Raw genomic sequence first — 17,519 nt, 5'->3', positions numbered from 1 at the left:
ATATTATATCATATTATTTTATTTACCTATTTATTTTTTTTTCTTTTAGAAAGAACTTTTGTAGAATATTTGTTTAAAATTTAATGATATTAATAATATAAATGATGAACTGTGCTTTTCTGGGAAATTTTATCTTTTTACACAAACAGAGGTTGTGTTAGTATCCATAATTTTTGAAGTAAATTTCGGTCAAATTTTTTTGAAATATTTATAAGAGAAAATAATAATGTGCAAAATGAATATTATTGTATGTATTTAACATTATTTGTCAAAGGTCAAAATATATTTAGACAACTTATAGCATTTGACTTATTAAAGAAAAACTGATTACAATTAATAAGTATATAATGTAAATAATGATATATATATATATATAACGTCAAATTAATTTCATTCTTATTTAATATTCTATATTATGTGGAGTATTAAATAAAGAAGTGCATAGACCATAAGACTTTATAAGATAAATAAAATAAAAAATTACTACTGAAATAGCATGTCATAAGACGTACGAAAAATAACATAATATATTGATTCACGCTGATATGGATACTTAAAAAATGTAAATGAAATCAGTTTAGTGTTTGCGGTATAAAAGAAGTAATTATATTCTATATTCATATGTCCGACGATGAATATAATTCAAATGAAAAAATTAAAATTCCCAAATAAAAAAAATTTCTGTTAAGTAAAAATTATTACGAAATTAATTACTATATATAATTAAAAAAATTTTGTGTCAATTATGCTGATTGTATATACAAAATTATCATAATTAACATAAAAGATGCATGTTTACTGTTTCATTTAATGTATTCACACTAAGGAGAGAAGTATAGGTATTAATAATGTTATATCTTTAAAATTTTAAATATAAATTAAAACATATGTAATAAAATAAACAAATATACAATAAATTATAAACTCATTAAAACAAATAGTCTAAATATAAAACTTCGAAAAAATAAACAAAACAAAGATATATAAGAGATTTTATAATATATATATAAGAAAAAAAATTAATAAAAAAAAAAGAAAAATTTGAATATTTCTATTTTCTTATAATAGTTAAACAAAACTAATAATTTAAAAAAACACCATAGTTATAAATGATACATTAACATTAGTAGAAATTAGAATAAAGTTAAAACATTTTTTTAGGATAAAAATTGAATACAAATAATACATTACACAATAATGGGGTTTTGAGAATATATATATTATTAAATATACACAATTTTATGTATATTAAAATAAATGTATTCTATTTAACGTTTTCCAAGAATTTCTTTTAATTATGATCCTTATATATGTTTAGAAATTTTTTTTATACATATTTAACTAGTTATACTTATGGTTTATTAGTAGTTTTTACTATTTTAAATCCAAACTAAAGTACAGATAGTGGCACAAATGAAAATTCTATAAATAAACCTTTTTGTACAGTATTTTTTAAGATAAATATTAAAAAAATGGAAAATGATATTAATATTGTAGAATCAGTCATTAGAAAATTTTTAAAATATTTACCTAAAGACCTATCTTCGAATTGATCTGACGTTGGATATGCATTACCGAATACTTCATATACTGTATTTTCATATTTATCATCCGATTTCTTTAGCTGTTTACATATCAATGACAATATATATTTATCTTTTGAATTATGTTTTTTCCTTCAAATTAGTTCTTTTAATTCTCCTTTATATTATTCAAGATAATTAACAAATGCTGATGAATCAATAGAATTTTCAAAATTATGTTGAAAATTCTCTTTTAAATGAATGTTTGTTTGTTGAAAATATTTGTATGTTACAGCATCTAATAATGTGCTTACTACTATATATGATGTATGATTTAAGTTGATTTTCTTTTTGCATGATTTTCGAGTAGTTTAGCAAAAATTAGGTGAATCTATATATAATGTTTAAGAGAACATGATAACTTACATATAAATATAATATTAGTTTTAAGGTAAAAATATAATATTACAAAAAATATATAAATATTATGAATTACAGCAATTGTTCTGCCTCATAGGAACAATGGCATATTCATATTGATAGGGTAAAGAAAAAGAGTTTATTTGTTTCTATCACTATGTAGAATTTATTTATGGATTCTAAATCATTTATGGTAGTTTAATTTTTAGCAATATAATTTTTTCGATAATATTCAATGGAGAATTTGTTTTAATTTTTGTTTAATACTTTCTATCACTTCAAAATTTAAAACTTTTTTGCTTTCTTTAATATAAAATTAATTATAAAATATATTCAAAAATAAAAAGAAAAAAAATGCATTAAATAAAAATGGTATAGTAATTTTTTTAAGTAAAATTTGTATTAATTAAAATAATACATTTAAAAATAATTTTTGAATCATTACAATATATATAACATTATTACAACTAGTGAAACTGTGATTAATTTATTTAATAAAATTTATTAATACTTATATTTCTACTCATATCAGTAAACTTTCTTCTTAATTTGGATATAAAAATTGATAAAATATATTAAAATTACAGGAAAAGTGTCGTGAAATCGGGGAGTTAGAAAATATGTCACTCAGAATTTTTTTGTTAATTTCAAAATAAAGAAAAATATTTTAAAGTCATCTAATATATTATACAAAATTTTTAAAAATAATTTTACTTATATATAATAATTAAAATAACAAAAAAAAATATATATATATATATATACATATACATATGAAATAATAATGATAAAATTCAAATTTGATTAATATGAATGTAAAATATGGAACTTATATGTAATTATATATTTTAAGAATGAGTATTCAATAAATCACCTTAGAACAATACATAGTATTTTTTGTTAAGGTTACATTTATTGTTTTAAGATAAATTACTGTTATATTTTTTAAAAATAATTTAGAAGTATATAATTTACTAACGTGGTGTAGCATTGTCTAAATTTAATTTTAATTTAAAATTATCATTATTACAGTATATGGACATTAATCAAAAAGTTCAATGTTAAAAATATACGAAATTATAGTAAAAATGCATATTCAAACAAGCACAAAATATATTTTTTTAAATTCTTATAATTAAAATAGCAAATATACTTGAAAAAACAAATTTATATATAAATAATTAACATTCTTATGGTAATTTAACATGTAATTATTATTTATATATGTGTTATATGAAAAGATAGAAAAATCGATTCATTAAATATATTGGAAGAATTATATCAAGATTGTGAACTAAAAAATATTAATATCTATAAAAAGTAGTAAAGAAAAAATAAGTTAAATTTATTTACATTATTTTTACAATGTAATTTTAACAATGAATTTTTTATTGACGATTATTCCATATATTATTTTTTTACTATATTTCTTAATATAATATTATAAACTTATCTGCTAATTATAAAATACTTTTGATTTATGAACAGAAATAAATAAGTTAAATTCATTTATTTTATATTTATTAAATATATAATAAATTATTTATTAATGTTTATTCATGTATATTTCTACTTAAATGTATAAAAGAACAGTTTGTTAAAAAATTATATATATATATGTATAATTAATTATACATAAATTGATATTTAAAAAAGTAGTTTTCTATGTTAATTTATTATTTTATATTTATAAAATATATAATAAATTTATGTGTATAATAATTTTTTTTTATATATTTATAAATAAATTGGGACTACAGGCATCTACAAATTGAATGGTAATATACTTTACACGTAAAGCTCAATAATAATTTACTTAATAATTTTATTTAAAAAAATATAAATCTTTTCGAGATTCTCTATAAAATTATCCAGTATATACATGTATGAATAAATAATTTTTATTTTATGAAAACAACAATATCTGTTAGTTTGTAAAAATGTTTTTCATAATGTTTTTAAAAGATAGTATTCTTAATTATATTAAGTAAATTTATAGCTTTGTATAAGATGTAATAGAAGTTTAAGGTTCATTCCCAAAACATCAAAAAATGCGCCATAATATTAGTTTTATATTTTTGGTACTTTTAGATTAGGTCTTATATAGTATATTAGTACTATGAAGCCAAACTTAAGAAAATTATTTATTCGTATACTATATATATAGTATGTATTACTAAGTTAATTTACATAAAAAAAAATTATTTATCTTAATGTATATTTTGTCTTTTGTGATACATTTTGAACGCAACACTAAATAACAAATTAGTAAAAATTAAAACAAATGTGTGTATGGTAAAAATTTATATGCAATAGTTTTTTAATGTATATATATAATAGAATAATAATACTTTATATTTTAAATATTATTATTCCAATGTAGTGTTAAAGTGAATGTATGGACAAAGACTGTATTTTAAAATTTTTTTGTACATTCTAATAAGGCATTAAAAAATGACTATAAAAAGAAATATGGAACACTTATTATTTGGAAAGTATTGACCAATATTATTATTTTCATTTATGGTGACCTTTGTTATTATACATATTTAACATAAATAATCTTCAGAATATGAGAACGATATATGCCTATTAGATAAATATTGATAATGAAATGAAATTATATATAATTATAAATACAAGAAAGTTATAAATTGAGCATAGACAAAAAAGGAAGAATAACTGATAAAATAAATACAGCATAGAATTTAATCTAATAGTAACATAGAACTTATTTTTTCTATGTTTTATATGATATAGTATGAACCTATTTTAAAATTAGTTAAAAATTTTGAGATAATTTACTTTTGACTGTTGTCTAATTTTCTAAATAAACATTTTTAATTATAAAGGTTAATTTAACAATATATATATATATTTTTGCAATTATATAATATTATATAACACAAAAAGATATAAATAAAAATATAAGATAAAAAGATAATAGTATAATTTATAATTTTAAAATTAACCTATTTAAAAAATAATAATAAGTAATAGAATAAGAATATATAATGTAACTTCACTTCTTAATTCTTACAACTTTAACCATTATTACTTTATTACAGAATAATAATAAATTATTTGTTATATATTGATGAGTATTATGTTTTTCATACATTTATGAATAAATGAATTATAGAATATATATGTACACTTATAATTATTTAATTATGAATCATAAAGCTATTTTATTCCTTAGAATTATCCCCTATATTTAATTTAGAGACAATACTAATATTTCCTATATACCTTAAATATATTTGTCTTTTATATTAGGTTTCATATGTAATATTTAGGATACAATAAAGCTTAGATTAATAACAAAAAGGAAGTTATAGACCAGGTGACACATTTAAACCTTTTTTTCTTTTATTTTACAAATTCAGAGTTTCCAAATAAAAGAATAAAACATGTTTTTATTAATTGTATTTTATCTCTATAACGTAAAATTGTTTATTGAATATATAGCGTAACAGTGTATCTTATAGTTCAAAAAATAATTTATTTATTTGCATAATTACATATTAGGTTAATACAAAATTTATTATAATTTATATTGTGTTATATTGTATATATCAAAAAGTGCTATTAAACATAACATGTGACTTTATATATTAATATCAAAAAATTATATATTATCAAAAAAGGTGATACGTTTTTTGTCTGCGGTGTATTAAAAATTATATTATTATTATACATGCTATGAATAAATAATTCTTTAGGTAAAACCTAATATTCTATAGTTAGAAAGTATCAATAATAAATCATATAATGGATATTTAAACAAATTAATTATTTAGGGGGAACTGAAAAAAATTTGCTACATATATATGTATATATTTAAAACAATTTTTATGTAGTGTAATAATACTTTTTTTAATTACTATTGTGGGAACTTGATTATAAATATTTTATTTTAATCTGATCTATCTATACATATATATAGGAAAATAATGTACATGTTAAAATGATAAATTAAAAATTAATCATATCTTACAATTTTACTAAAAAAATTGTTTATTATTCAATCGAATAAAAAACACTGATTAAAATTTCGTAAATTCATATTATAATAATTAATTCAAAAAAATAAATTTTTTTTTTTTTATGTATACATTAAAATCAACTTATTTTTATTTAATAAAGGAATAATATAAATTTTTTATATCTATTCTTAAGTAAAAAAAAATTATATGTATTAGGAATATTTTTTTAAACACCTTCATACATTTCATTGAATTTCACGGGTGATTTTTCCTTTATATTGCTCATTACTTTATATCCTTTTTCTTATTTTTGTTCCATTATAATATCAGAATATTTAAGAAATATTTTTCATTGACAACAAATATTTTCCAGAAAATATCGTTAGAATATATTTTGGATGTATACCTACGAATTTATAAAACTTGTTTTTGTGATATTTTAGTTTATTTTTCTACTTCCGAATCATTAACTATGGAATTCACATATGTATGAATTTCTCTTATCCAATTATTTATCCCCTTTCTAAATCCTTTCAATATAAGCCAATATTGTCCTTATTTTCTCTATTTTTCAAAACATATGCGTTTATATCAGTTGTGTCTTGTGTAATTCCTGATGTCCACACTAATATTTGTTTTGTCTTCCATTCATTTATGGAATTATGAAAATGCATTTCCCTATATTCTATAAAATTCTCTTTTTATAATATTTCCAATATCACTATAAATAGGAGAATACATAGTTTAAATAGTAATTGTTTTTTTATATATTTATATAATTTTGCATAACTCTTTATTACAATTCTTTTAATTTTATTAGTGATATATCATTTTTAGCTTTTTCGGTTTCATATATTTCTGATATATTGTGTAATTCTTGTGTTAATTCGTTTATTCATTCCTATTCCAAGTATTTTTATATAATCATACACTTTTTTGATATCCACTGTGTCCGTAGGTCTTATTCCCTTTCTAAAAATGTAAATTTTTGAGTTTCGTTTGACGATTATCTTATTAACTCTTCAGATTTTATTACATACGGTTGTTTTCTTTTCCAATTCCTTTTCAAACTAGTAAACCAATGTACTTTTTTCATATGTTCAAAAAGATTTCAAAAAGATTTCAATGTCTTTCTCCGCATTTATTCAATATAATTTTTTGTTTCAATAATACTTTTACTATTAATGTTATCTATTATCTGTTCATCATTTCTTAAATTAGGAGTGAATGTACGTTCCTCTTTTGTGAACTCGTTTAGTCTTATTTCTACAAATTCTCCTTTGTTATATTGTAGTTCTTCATTTATGTATTTTTCTAGTACTTCTATAATAGTTTTTGTCCTATGCTTTTTTCGCTTTGAAAAATTTACATTGTTTTTCGTGTTATGTTTATGTTTATTTTAATTATTTATGATTTCTTTTTTATTGTATAATGATTGTTCCAGCTATTTATGTATATAAAATGTACTTTTACTGTCAGGAAATGAAGGTACTAGTAATCTAAGTAATTTTAGTTGTCTTCTTTTATTTTTTTTTAAAACTTTCCTAATAAACTGTTCTATAATATAAAAAAGAAACAGATTTATATTATGAATTATTACACTAATAAAATTCCTAACTTACTTCAAATATTTTTTTTTTATTTTACTCTAACAAAAAAGAAAAATGTAGTAGTAATTAGGAAAATTACTACAGTAGATGATATTTTTATGTTATGTGAATTTTCTTCTGGATCTTTAGTAGCTTTTTAATTAGGGATGTTATTTATTGTATTTATTCGACCAATAATAAAACAAGTATTATTAGTTAAACTTGGATTTTTAGAAGGTTAAGGAGGAGAGAGAGCTGATATAGCATTTGATTCTTCAGCAGGTAATAAAGTAGTTTCTAGATTAGAAAGTACTCTTGATTCTTCAGGAATTTGAGGCTGTAATGTGATATTATCTGGTGTATTCCTTTTGCAGATTTAGAACGTGGTGAGTTTCTGATGATTCATCTCGTGAAAATTTTATGTCTTCCCTTTGATTAATTCTAGTATCTTTGTTTTAATCTTATGTTTATAATTACTTTTTATGTTAAGATTCTGATTCTGTTTAAATATTCAATTTGACTACAGGTAGATCTTTAGTGTTAGTTAATACTTATTCTCAAATTGTATTTTTCTTTTTTTTGAGGTACAACCACTTTACATATAGACGAAACGAAAACTTAGCATTAAAGAATTTCATTGTTTCAAGTTTCATTATATTCCAATTTTTGAATGAAAATTGTAATAATGAATTCTTGTTGAAATTTTGAACAATGAAGCTTTTCTTACTCTGAATATATTCATTTTTTTCTATAAAGCAGTCCCTTTATTCCGTACGGTTTTTTACTCAATAAGAGTTACTCTTACAATTATATGTACTACAATTTTTTTTTGAATGCTTTTCGGTTATTCAAAAATTTATTTTTTATTTCACTAAAATCGTGTGCACCATATGATAATAATAATGGTTCTTTGTGACTTTTATTTAAAATAAAACTTCCTTCATATTTATTGAACCTTTTGTAGTATATTCTTATACAGCTTTATAGTGAAGTATAAGAATTAGCTTGATCATAATATACTGGTGCAGAATTATCCTTAATTAGATAATTAACCGTTTGTAGTCATACTTCGCTAATTTTTTTTTGTTTTTAACATTTTCTAAAGTATAATATGTAGTTGTAAAATTTATTTTAATTCCTTTAAATTCATCTCTGAAAACATAACTTTTTTTCGATAAATCTACTTCATTCAGTTACTAGATTTAAAGGAATAATTAGAAATTATTTATAATTAATTGTTACGTAGTTGTATTATCACTTATTTTATAATAAATAAATATTTTATGCATAATAAAAGTAAAAATTACGGAAGTAAAGCAAATTTTCCATCATGATTCTATATCAATACACTAGTTCACTGTAAATAAAGATATAAAAAAAAAATACAAATTTACTTCTTTTATTTGTAAATAGAATAATTTTTAATGAATATATATTAATATAAATAAATTAGAAAAATACTATGTACATAAGAATATATATATGTGTTATATAATAACAGAAAACTTTACTATTCATTTAATTTATATATATTTTATTATTTATTACCTTAAATAAATATATTACAAGTGCGGATATATTTTATTTATATTTCGGAGTTATATGACAATGAAGTATATATTTTTACATAAAATTAATATTCACATTACAATGAACAATCCAAATAACTTACAATAAAAAAATATATTTAGGTTACGTCAGCAAGAAAAATAAAATTTATTGTGTAAAATTATAATTAATGAAAGTATTGAATTTTTTTTCTTTTTAATGCATTCTATCACATATAAATATTATTATCTGTACTAATGCAAATAATATTTTTTAATTTATTTGTCTGAAAACAAATAATGTATAGACCAAATCATTATTAATGCTGATAGTAGGTTTCTTTTTTATTATGCTCTTTTTGTTATTTGTTTCCAATATAGGACATCATGGTATTGAAGATATCTTGTTAATAATTTTTTATATTTAGTATTTTATCTAAAGTTGTGAATTAATAATATATGAATTATAATAAATTATTTGTAGAGTTGTGGCAAGTACAATCCATGAAAATGTACTGAAGATAATATTATATTTATATCAATTGCATAAATGTTAATTATTTATGCGTATATTGTACTTTTGAATGATTTTAAAATAGTCATATTTATCACATATATATATATATTTACATAATTCTGTGTATGCTTATTTCAACATTTTTAAATGGATTTCTTTCTGACTAAATTTTAATTAATAAATGTATAATTATATATATTAATTAATATAATGAAGGATTTGATACTTATTCAAAATATTAAACATTATTAGGATTTACTTGTACAAAAATTAATTATTATATATCCTTAATAAAATATAATATATATTATAACACTACAATAGAAAATAATAACATTAGAATTTCATGTATATAGTATAAATCATATATTGTTTAATACAGAATACATTGAAATATAACAATTATTTTTCTGTAATTATTGATAGATATATTAGAACATATAAATTAAAATGATGTTATATATTATTATTTTTTTTATCAGTTTTTATCAACTATATGAAAAAATAATTTAACACTATATATAAATATTTATTTCCATATAAAATAAAAAATATAATGTATTATATTATAAAACTATTTAATACATTAAATGGTAAATAAAATTACAGAAAAATATAATGGTAATACGAAAACCATAGATTATTATATCATAATGTAAATAAAGTACTTCTAATTTTAATCTTTATTTTGAAGTACATAAGAGACAAAGGATGGTGAGTAAATTAAATGAATAAAAGTAAATATTCATGCATAATTAATATTTGTGAATAATTAGTTCGCATAAAAAATTAATTTGTACTATTTATGTTTAATCAGTCTGTTATATTGAAAAATTAATGGTTAAATTTTATTTTATTTTTTGAATATATTATTATACAAATTTTTTGTTGTATTCTTTCTCTTTATTTTAATCCCTTACATTTTAGTTCATTTCTATTAAATATATATCTTAAATAATAATATTCATGGAAATACATATAAGAATAATTTATAACTTTTTAAAATATGACATAGTGAAATAGTTGTACTTCAATATATTATATTTATGGTAATCATAATGTATAAAAAGTATATAGTCAAGGGGGAATTTATAGAAATATAAAAAAAAAAATGATTTTCTCTAATATATGAAAAAATATTGGAAGAAGTGCATAATTATTTTTTACAAATGTATATATTACGGCATTTATATATTTTTTTATTCTAATACATAGTATATAGATATATTTGTAGGCGATAAAGTTCTATTTATTATAGATAATTATGTAATTTTGATATTTAAAAGTGCACTATATTATTATTCTATGAATCTTTTCTTAGGAGATATATTTTAAATATTTTACAAATGTTGAGTTCATACTATAAAAATATTAATTTATATACATAATACTTATATATAATTTATGTATAAATACAATTCTTTAAAAATAAGCATTTTCAAAATAGCATAAGAATAGTTATCGCAAAAATATTATTATTTATAATTTTGCTATTTAACATTTTTGGTCTACTAATTTGTTAACACAAAATAAATATACGTCCTTCAATTTACTATTTAAAGAATATCATAATAGTATTTCATTTTATGATATATTAAGTCTGTTTTTATATTTTACGTTTTTTATTTTCATCAAAAATATTGAAAATACATAAAAAGAAAAAAGAATTACATGCATTATGTATTTTAGAAAGAAATTTTTTTTAAAAAGTTTAAATTTAATATTATGAAAAGGTAAAAAAAAAGCATATGAATAAATTTATATTTGAAACAATGTAAAAAAATATATATGCTCAATAAAATTAAATTTATCTGATATAAAAATATTAATGATATTATTTTTTTAGTTACAACTAATAAAATAATTAATTAACATTATTATATTTATCAATTAACATATATCTAAGTATATTTTTGTACTGTTATATTTCATAGTATTTACTCTAAATAATATTTACATTAAGTAGATGTATAAAATATGAAAGAAAGTGTGATTATTATATATTTTTAATTTTAAAAATTGTCAATAAAAAATACTAAGTTTTATATTATGTGCAATATTTTGTATACAACACAATGATGATATAATATTTTAAAAATCTAAATAACTTTAAATGCTATTAAATATTTTCAGTAATATATTTTCCAGTGAAATACTTCATAGGTTTTACGTGCATATTAGTATAAGTACAATTATATATTTTTCAATGTATTATAGGTAGTCAACATATGCATATATTATATAAATAATATGGATAATGCGTTTTATGCGTCATTATCTCTCATTCTATATTTTATTATGCTACGCTAGTGTGAGAGAATGACTTAGTGTTGTAAATTAATAATTTCATTTTTTCTATTATTTATAGTTAAAATTCAATTCTTTTTATATTTTGCTATTTTTAATTGTAATTGTACATGTGCTCCCAAAAAAAAAAATGTTACACATAATAGATAACACTTTAATTCAACTATATAAAATAATGAATTGTAATAATATTATTTTATAAATTGTCTTAATATAATACAAAAAATTTTATTATATTTTAGAAGAGTTAATATATCGATGTAAAAACTAACTTATAATTTCTATAGAATATAGACGATTTTAGTTATAACGCATAAATAAATGGAAAAAAAAAAGAAAAAATATAATAATAATAATAATAACATAATATAATATAATATAATAATATGTATTAATGTATTTTATTTATTGCATTGATAAAAGTGTAGGCACGCAAAAAATTTCATTAATATAGGAATAATTCTTAAAATTAGTTATGTATTTCCTGGAAAATATTCTTACGTAATCTTAGTAGCGGGATACTTACTTTCCTTTATATTTAAATATTTATATATATCGTTATCCTTCTTTCAAATTTATTGATTAGATATGTGCATATGCTTTTTTTTTAATTTTATACATTGTTATTTAAGGATTTAATTGTTCAGTTTCATATAGCATAATTACTGTTGTATTTTCTTCTATGTAAGCTAAAACATATTGGAACTTCTTATATAATTAATATTCATTTATTGTTTTATATATGTTGTTTAATATAAGATTTTTTTTGTTTCAATATATGGATACTTAGGATCTACTAAACTTTTGTTAATGATATATGTTTTTATATATTTTTAATATTATATGTAAAATTATAGAAAATTTCTGTGTTTAACTATTTTCTAATACGTAAGCTATACTATATAGTTATACATAACTACTATACATGGTTCATTTTACAATTATTCATAGCTTGCAATATATATTTATTATATGTAATAATTGCATTTCATTAACTTTCTTTTATTTATGCTCTTACTAAATATAAATGCTTTTATGACCTCTTGCCGAGAGATTTTTAATATGATTTTTCAAAATATTTTATAATTTTCTTTAAAATAATCATCTATGGTTTCACATGGAATAATAAGAAAATCTTAATCCCTTAGTTCCAACCTTTCTTTTAACCGATTTTGGAGCACGGATTATAAAATGCCGCATATACGGATCATCATAATAATCGTGAATTCCCTTTTTCTTTGACATCTTTTTACGAAAACATATTCCAAAGGGAGTAAACTAACATAAAAGTGAGTAATAAAAAACATACATAATTTATTTATTTTATAATTTTTAAATTTTTTTTATATTAGAAATAGTAAATTAATATATTTTTGATTTTACTGAGAATTTAAATTTACTTTATAATAAATAAAAATAATGGAAATTATTCCCACTATCAAAGTTAATATGATACCGGCACGGAAAAAATTGTTGAATGTATTAGAAGAAATAGAATTATTCTTGAATGATATATAAGCTCTTTTTTTGTTGGGATGATATTCATTTATCCTTAATTCAATAGTTGTTGTTTCACGCACATTTGGCTCCCTGCAATTTCCTGATGAATCTTTTACATATCCTGGTGTTGTACAAACATCTTTTTCTTTAGTTTCTGGAGACCCATTTAGACTTAATTGATCTGAAAAGGGTAAATGTTCCGGTTGTACTGAATTTTCAGTTGATCCTGGTCTCTCTCTTTGTGACAAGGTATCTACAGAAGTTCTTGGTTGTCCATCGATCGTAACAGTTACATGATAAGGTGGATGTTGAGTAAAGGATGAAGAAGGATTTTTCATAGATGCAGGGTAAGAAGGAAACACATTACATTTCTGTCTTTTATCTGTAATATCTGTACAGCTAATAAAATAAAATGAACTTATAATATCTGTTTGGGAACCCCCAGAATTCATTGGATAAACGGATTTTGAAGTTTTTTCTAATTTTTTTAAGTTATTACATCTACCATTTGTGTTAGAATTTAATACTTGTAAGAGATTATTAGGATCAAATTCATTTGGACATTTAAAATAATCTGGACAGCTATCCCAAAATGGATCATCACAGCATTGCTTATCCTTTTTGTGCTTCATGTATAATTTACTAATATTAGTAAGATATTCCTTGTAGTTTTGAAATGTAGCACGTTCGCACGCAGAGTAGGTTTTAATAATATCATAATTTTGAAAATAATCATGTAAATATTTCTCATCAACCTTTTCATTTAATTCATTCATATTGTTATCCTTAATGTCAGGTCGACACTTATGTAATTGATATTCCTTATAAATATTATTTTTCAATTCCAAATATTTAATTATATGTTTTGTTTTAACATCTTCCGAGCTTTGTTTTAAAATTTTTTTTAGTTCATAATATATCCAGTATGTGTAATGTAAACATTGATTATGATATCCTCTTTTATTTAACATTTTTGATAAATCATCCGCATTTCTTGCAATTTGCTTACATAGATCATAAATTCCGCTTGGAAAAACATTTCCATTTTTGTATTCATTTATTACATTACAAATTGTATCATATTGGCTTCCAGTGACATTTTCATTTAATTTATTATATATATTACTTGATTGTGATCCTTCTAAAAGTTTATTCTAAATATTAAGAAGAAATAATGAATTAGGTAGACATAACTTATACTTTTAATGAGGAAATTTTTATTTGAATTTGAATAATTTAAATTATTTAAATTATTAATAATTTTTTTATAAAATATAAAAGTGTACCAAAAATTCTTCATTTATATTTTCCATTTTATTTTGATATAAGTTAAATAATAAAAAATATTATTATTTTTAATGTTCAATTATCTAAATGTAAAAAATAAAAATAAAAATAAAAAATTTATTCTTATATTATTCAATATTCCATATGTATTTTGGAAATTATATAAGTATTTTTTTACTAATAAAATTTAGTTAACCATTTTCCAGGATTAAAAATTCGTAGTATAATTACTGCAAAAAACAATAAAAGTTTTTAATTTTTAAAAAATTAATAGTAAAATAACTATGATTTATTTCCAATAAATTGAAGAACTTATTCAGAAAATATTATACTTCAAAATAATAATTTATAAAGGTAATATACTATTTTATTAAGATATTACATAATAGAATAATTTGTTTTTATCATTTTTTTTAATGTATATAACGTACAATTTATGTGAACTATGTATTTACATATTTTATTCGTTTAATATATTACTTATATGTATGATTTTGGCATAATTACAATGCTCTTTTGAATAATTATTTGGATTTGATATTTAGAACTATATATATATAATGAACTTACAGAATTTGTTCTTCTAGTTATTGTATTATATATATTATATATATTTTTTTTTATTAAAATTAACTAAATATATACATTACAAATAATTTTATTAATATGTATAAGGCAGTAGTATAAATTAAGGGTATTGTTACTCTTGAAATATAAATTTTTGTAAATATGTTAAAAAATTAGTATGTGATAAATTATACCAATTATAACTGCACTATTTAAAAAATTATTTTCCTCTTTATTACGGAAATATTTTTCTACGAGTTTTTCTACATTTTAAAGGACATCGTTCTAAAATTTCTGATTTTTTTTTTTTTATAATTTTTCATTAAATTATTTATTATATTTTGAATAATATACTTTTTACAACATTTTTTTATTAATTTTTTCAAATTTAAATTGCCATCTCATAAAAGTAATTAAAAGCTATTAATAAAATTAATTCACAATAATAAATAATAATATTAGTAGTAATTAATTTTATTAATTAGAATAATTATAGTTAATAATATAAAGGACATATTGTACATTTTTAAGATCTTGAAAAAAAGTTATATGAAATAATAATATGAGCAATAAGTTTGATAAAACAATTATGAATAAGAGTGTGCACTTATTTATCCTTTTTTTATAAGTGCATTCTCATATATAATTATTATCTCATAATATATATTATGTATACTAACACAAAAATAATTCTCATTATATCAGAATTGATATTGTCCCCAAAATAATAAAATATTATAAAATTATTTTATAGCACAAATGATTCATTCGAAAAAGATTTTATCAGTATATATTAAATTTTTATTTTATTATATCCTGAAAATTGTTAAAAAAATTATTAAATAGATGATTAAATAAAATAATAAGAATAATATATATTAACACCATAATGTTTTTAAAACATTGATACTGGTACACAATGATTGAAGATATTCCACTACAAAACATATATAAAAAAAAATAAATAAATAATTATGTAGAAAAACGTTTTTGTTTTCCTATATATATTATTATATATTAATTGAATTATTGCTAATTAGAGTCTAAACAAATGAAATAATAATGGATATATATAAATTGTTTTATATAAAAGAAGAAATGATAATTATTATCTTTATATATATCTGATGAAAATATATATTTGTACTGAACATATGGCTTACAATTAAATTCATTTTAGTTTATATTAATTTTATAAGATTATTTTTTTGTGTTGAATATCAAGAAAAAAAATTTCTTTATTATTTCATAACATTTATAAAAATAAGAACTTTTGCATTCTTAAAATAATTATATCCCAATGAATATATAACACACTACAAAATTATCTATCTATATATATATATATGAAAATTTTTATTTTTCTAACCCAGTATATCACATTTGTGTTAATGTAACAATTAAAAAAATAAAATTAAAACTTTCTTGAAGAATAATATAAAGCACATATCATTTTTTTTTATAACATTATAAATGAGATTTTTTATTTTGTACATTTATAAAAAAAATTATATTTTATTTATCAAATATAATGTGTAAATAATTTATTATTTTCAATAATATGCAACATTTTTCATTTATTTCTTTTTTTAATTTTAAAATTTCAATACACCTTGACATGAAAATAATAAAATAAATTATGAATTAATAAAATTACTATAGAAAGAAATTATAATAATATTTATAATATATATTAGAAAATGAGACTCAAGTTATTCACAATAAAGTATATTTAATGATATACATATTTTTATATAAAAATTATTTTCAAAATGAAAATGGATGATTTTACAAACATATTAATATAGAATAAGATGTATAAATATGAAAATAATATACATTTTTTTTTTTTTATGTATCGCTAAATGTACTTTGAATTTTTATAAAATTAAAATTTAAAAGATAATAAATTTTAATATTAAATTTCATTTTATTACGGGTGCTAGATAACTAATATTTAATTTATTTTTCTCAACATTATGAATGTTAGTTTTTATGCTTTGGTGAAATAATTATTATAATATAATCCACATTTTATAATTAAAGAATAATTTATAATAACAATTACTTATACCATTTATATAAATATTATGAGCGACAAATAATATATCAAAATATTATGTGCTATTATTCAAAATAAATTCATATCTATATGCTCATAATAATGACATTTAATTTAATTGGTTTGTCTCAAAATAGAACGAACACCACGGGAATTTATGCTTTGATAAATTTTGTATATTTATTAAAATCATATTTAATAGCTTGTTTTA

At 18.9% G+C, this 17,519-nt stretch overlaps 1 protein-coding gene across 1 annotated transcript; it reads right to left on the bottom strand.

Moving 5' to 3' along the window:
* Window positions 1–13,005: 13,005 nt before the first annotated feature.
* MKS88_001052 (PIR protein) lies at window positions 13,006–14,705 on the bottom strand (the record flags this gene model as incomplete). Its single annotated transcript, XM_067219705.1, has 3 exons — window positions 13,006–13,170; window positions 13,293–14,546; window positions 14,679–14,705. The coding sequence occupies 3 exons, from the start codon at window positions 14,703–14,705 to the stop codon at window positions 13,006–13,008; spliced, it is 1,446 nt and encodes a 481-aa protein (XP_067074984.1).
* Window positions 14,706–17,519: the final 2,814 nt, after the last annotated feature.

Source organism: Plasmodium brasilianum, chromosome 4 (assembly GCF_023973825.1).
Source record: "Plasmodium brasilianum strain Bolivian I chromosome 4, whole genome shotgun sequence".
NCBI classification, from domain to species: Eukaryota; Apicomplexa; class Aconoidasida; order Haemosporida; family Plasmodiidae; genus Plasmodium; species Plasmodium brasilianum.
Note: the sequence above shows the minus strand (reverse complement) of the source record. Positions and strands in the feature narration are given on the sequence as shown.